This window comes from Cucurbita moschata, unplaced genomic scaffold, assembly GCF_002738365.1.
Source record: "Cucurbita moschata cultivar Rifu unplaced genomic scaffold, Cmos_1.0 Cmo_Scf00001, whole genome shotgun sequence".
NCBI classification, from domain to species: domain Eukaryota; kingdom Viridiplantae; phylum Streptophyta; class Magnoliopsida; order Cucurbitales; family Cucurbitaceae; genus Cucurbita; species Cucurbita moschata.
The window spans coordinates 598404-602602 of NW_019268517.1; the positions used below are offsets into that span (position 1 = coordinate 598404).

The following is a 4199-nucleotide window of genomic DNA, read 5'->3' on the forward strand; positions in this document are numbered from 1 at the left end:
CCCCCCGAAGGTAAAGAATGAAGGACAAGTACAGAAAACCCTATTCACCTAAGAAAGAAATTTGAGACATTTCCTACCAGAACGCCTTTTCTTCAACAATGACAGGCAGCCATAGTTTGTTGGAAGTGACTGTGATTGTGAAGCATCTCCAAAATGTGCATCCAATCCCTTTGAGTTGTTATTTCGTGACTTTCCACGCAGTCGCTTTTGAGGCTTTCTTGTTGCTCCCGAATCCTCATTACTTTCTTGCTCACTTTCACTGTCTCTCTGACAACGCATCTATCAATTTAGACCTCAGAAGAGCCATATGACCTCAACAATAGCCTTACAATACTCTGTAACTCCCATGCAAATCCAATATGCTAATATAGAAACAAAATACATTGAACAAAATATTGCAGAAGAAATATATGCTACATCTACATCCCTATTTCTACGTTTCATACATAACCCTCAAATGGAAAGATGATTCAATGTTTTCAGCTCTTAGAAGAGATTAATAAATACTTTCAGAGCCCAATACAGCAAAGGAGCACAAAGTACTTAAGGGTGATAAAATTCTGACTTTCATTGTGATTTTGCAGCACAAACCAGTAGAGGGAGGGCAGAGGGAGATGCCAATGTTCTCTCACTAAATTTCATCAATTCATCAAAGTGTTGATTCTAGCATGGAGAGTCCACATGAAGAACTTTACTTCCCTTTTCACTTTGAGTTTCCACAATTTTTTATCAAAATAATTTTGGGATGGACTTTATATTGTCAAAAGATATAATGAAACTGGGCCTGGCAAGAAAACTTTCCACAATTTCCAAATGTCAATACTCTGTTGCCATGATTGAGGCTGTGAAAGAAGCCTTCAAGCGTATGAAGGAGGGAAACCGCCCAAAATATCCTCCAAACAATAAAAGGCAAAAGCCCTTCTAAAGTTAAAGCACTATTCATGTCCCTTCCAGGTTGATTATTATGACGGGCTAAAAGAAGAATTACTTTCAGTTCATCAGAAGGGTCATGAGAGCTTCGTGTGCCATTAAAGGAGGAAGAGTCTAGAAGTGCAGACCAATCATTGCCGATGATTTTATATCATAAAGATCCTATTTGAAGAGCATCCTTATATGGTCCATTGTTTGCTTATCGTAGTGAGAGCATTTATATAATCTTCAAAGCTTTGTACACCTTTTTTCAACGCATACAATATCTTATCTTTAAACAAACTAAAAACTAAAAAAATCACCCGCAACTTGCATCTCTTCTAGATCAAAGGACGATGAACCAGGGTAAATTAGCTTTATATTGACAAAAATAAATTCTGGGGAGACAAAAACTTATATTGATGAAAGAAAATACCTAAATTGAGTATATACACAGTTCTATTTCAAAACAAGAGGGGGTGAGGGGTAAAGAAATGAAAGAAGGGAGAAAATAACACACAGATAGAGCAAAAATCTTACCAGTACGCTGTAATGATCAGTCATCATTGCAATTAACCCAACAACTGAAGCAGTGCCCTCTGGAAGTGATAAATAGGCCTGAAATCAACAGAATGTGCATACGCATTTCAGAAAAACCACAATAACAAGATGGTGTCACAGTGTTGACATTTCCAAATATTAAGTATATATGTTTTCCAATAATTTTACAAGCCACGACCAGAATTCTAAAAAATATAACGATGCAGGAAAAGGTAACAAGATAAATCACAGTACCAATTTAAATTGTGAAAGTGAAACTCCAAAAGAGCGCCAACAATCAAAGTGGCCACGGACTAAAAAGGTTTTTTGATCAGATAAAAGAAAACTGAATATTAAATGACAACTCAAAATTTTCATGACCTTTTAGTACACGATATAGAGATCACAGAGAACACAAGCAACACATAAAACATGCAGCAGAGACATTATGATCAGATAATAAGTATAGGGAAGAAAATGGGGTTGTTTGCAACAAATACACAGTATAGGTCCCCGATACTAGGAATACGACATACAACAGACAAGTTTACTGGAAACTTAATCAGAAAGTCATTTGTAGAGAAAGATTAATGGCAATACAAATATTTAAGATAAGTAGTGGGAGGGCTGAGATCATTAGGAAAAAAGGGATTTACCCTATTCATGGTGAAAAGAGCCTCGACCATTTCGGTAGAACGGTTCCTTACTGCAGCAGCTACCTGCACAAAAGTACCAGACAAAAATGTTGCAACCCAAATATAGTACCAGTATCTGTTTAAGACTGAAGAATTAGGTGCAACTACAGTAACAAATTTAATTGACATCTACAAGAAAATTAGAAGTATAAGCTTGTTTTCTGAAAAAAATTTGAAGAAAGTATTGCATGATTTTGAAACAAGATACTTAAAGTTTCACGGCTCAATTTCTGTGGCAATGAGATTCACTTGGCTCGCAGCACTAGAACATTGTCATGACCATTCCATAAATTGATACTAACCTTCTTCCAATCTTTTCCATATTTACGATATGCTTCATAGAACTGCTCAACCTCATCTCTGCTCCATTGAGGCCCTAACAGGTCAGCAAATTTCCTCTTCTGCAAATAATCAGAAGATGGTTATAAAACTACCCTGAACCAAACTTATCATTGTTCTTCGCGATGAGATTTCGACGACAACACTAATCAATGGTCACCATTGACTCCAAATTATATCTTATACAAGTTGTGAACAACTGATTAAAATTAAAAATAAATGATAAGAAGATCCAAATAAAAAATTTATTTAAAAAAAAAAAAAAAAAAAAAACTTCAAATAAATTTTTTTTGAAAAAACAAAGCTAAAAATAAGAGGAGAATGGAGTTAAATGAGTTGCTAAATATAAATATAGTCACGATTTAGACAATCAGCTTTCAACAGCTGAAAACTATGATAATAGTTAGACTGACACTGCAATTTACTTCAAGATAGCCTGTAACCAATTAGCAACTGAAGTTATAAATTGAAACAACGAAATATCACACTTTTATTTGCAAGTGGAAAGTCGACAGACTGAACAAATCTTGGATAAGTCATCTTCCACCACAAACTCACGTACCTTCTGCTTTCCTTTGCTAGGAGCTTCCACATATTTGCTTGAGGAGGCCTCATTAGCAGAAGAAAGCCGCTTATTAACACTTCTGGACTTTCTTGACGGGGCCATGAGCTTTTAGCGATCTGTAACACACATACAAGCACTAATGTCTGTTATGACGTGATTGAAGTTTAGGAGTAGCATGTCCTCTATAGACTTGTTTTAGCACACTGATTTAATATCCTATAAAGTATCAGTCCAGCACTTGCATTCACCCAAAAACCCTCTTCATAGAAATTGTACTTTTAGAGCGAGACTAGTTGTTCGTGAAAGCACGACTTCAAACGAGAAAAATAAAGCAACCGACTTACGAAAGAAAACCCAGCAAATGTTTCATTGCTGAATCCAGCATACAAAAACTCAAATGCGTAGAAGAAAGGAATAAGCAGTATTTAAAACAAAATCGCCTTTTTTCCCCCTGTTCAGCTGCCAGTCAGTTGTATGGGAGGGGAACTCAAAAGAAAAGCGTTGCAACCGGAGTAGCGATGAATCATAGTTGGTCAAGAGTAGCCGAATGCATGTTAGCTGATAACTAACAAAACGGAATGAAACGAATAAATCCAAATTGTTAATAGCGATAACACTCCCTCAGAATCCAGTAATTGAAAAAAAAGAAGAAAAGGATGTGAGAAGACCGTATCAGCGAAGTGATCTCAATTATCGACCGAGTAAGCGAAATACAACATCAAGAAGCAAACGAAATGCAAACCTCGCTCAATTCACTCAAAAAGCAAAATCCACAAAGAATTAAGGAAGAAAGAAATGTTCGTCGTCAAGTAAAGCCCTAGCAGATGCAAAAAAAAAAAAAAAGTGAGATTATTACCGATTTTCAAATGGCTGGTCCCCGTCGTCAACCAGCGCGTCTAGGTCATGAGCATAGAACAAACAGTACAATATGAATCTAGGAGTGGTTGAGGGAGCGATAGACGAAATGGCGACGAAAATTCAGAGACGACAATGGAGAGGAAGAAGATGATGCAGAATAACAATGAGATTTGGGGCATAACCGCGAAACTTTAAAAGTAATAGACCGTGCAAAAACAAATTGGTACCAAAATATAATTATATATGTTCGTTTCATTTAAATATGTTTTTTTTTTTTTTTTTTTTTTTTTAAA

At 36.0% G+C, this 4199-nt stretch overlaps 1 protein-coding gene across 4 annotated transcripts in view; it reads right to left on the reverse strand.

Moving 5' to 3' along the window:
* The window catches only part of LOC111443249 (protein ALWAYS EARLY 3-like), a 15125-nt gene extending 11007 nt beyond the window's left edge, over positions 1–4118 (reverse strand). For 2 of the 4 annotated variants that reach the window (XM_023081000.1, XM_023080982.1), the window contains exons 1-6: positions 3905–4117; positions 3046–3164; positions 2447–2545; positions 2106–2168; positions 1450–1527; positions 78–279 (exon numbers count right to left, since the gene is read on the reverse strand). In XM_023081000.1, the coding sequence (XP_022936768.1) occupies positions 78–279; positions 1450–1527; positions 2106–2168; positions 2447–2545; positions 3046–3150 (547 nt within the window). In that variant the 5' untranslated portion in view covers positions 3151–3164; positions 3905–4117. Of the gene's footprint in view, positions 1–77; positions 280–1449; positions 1528–2105; positions 2169–2446; positions 2546–3045; positions 3165–3904 lie in introns of all 4 variants that reach the window. The other 2 variants (XM_023081010.1, XM_023080992.1) reach the window with 2 other exon arrangements.
* Between the last annotated feature and the right edge of the window lie 81 nt (positions 4119–4199).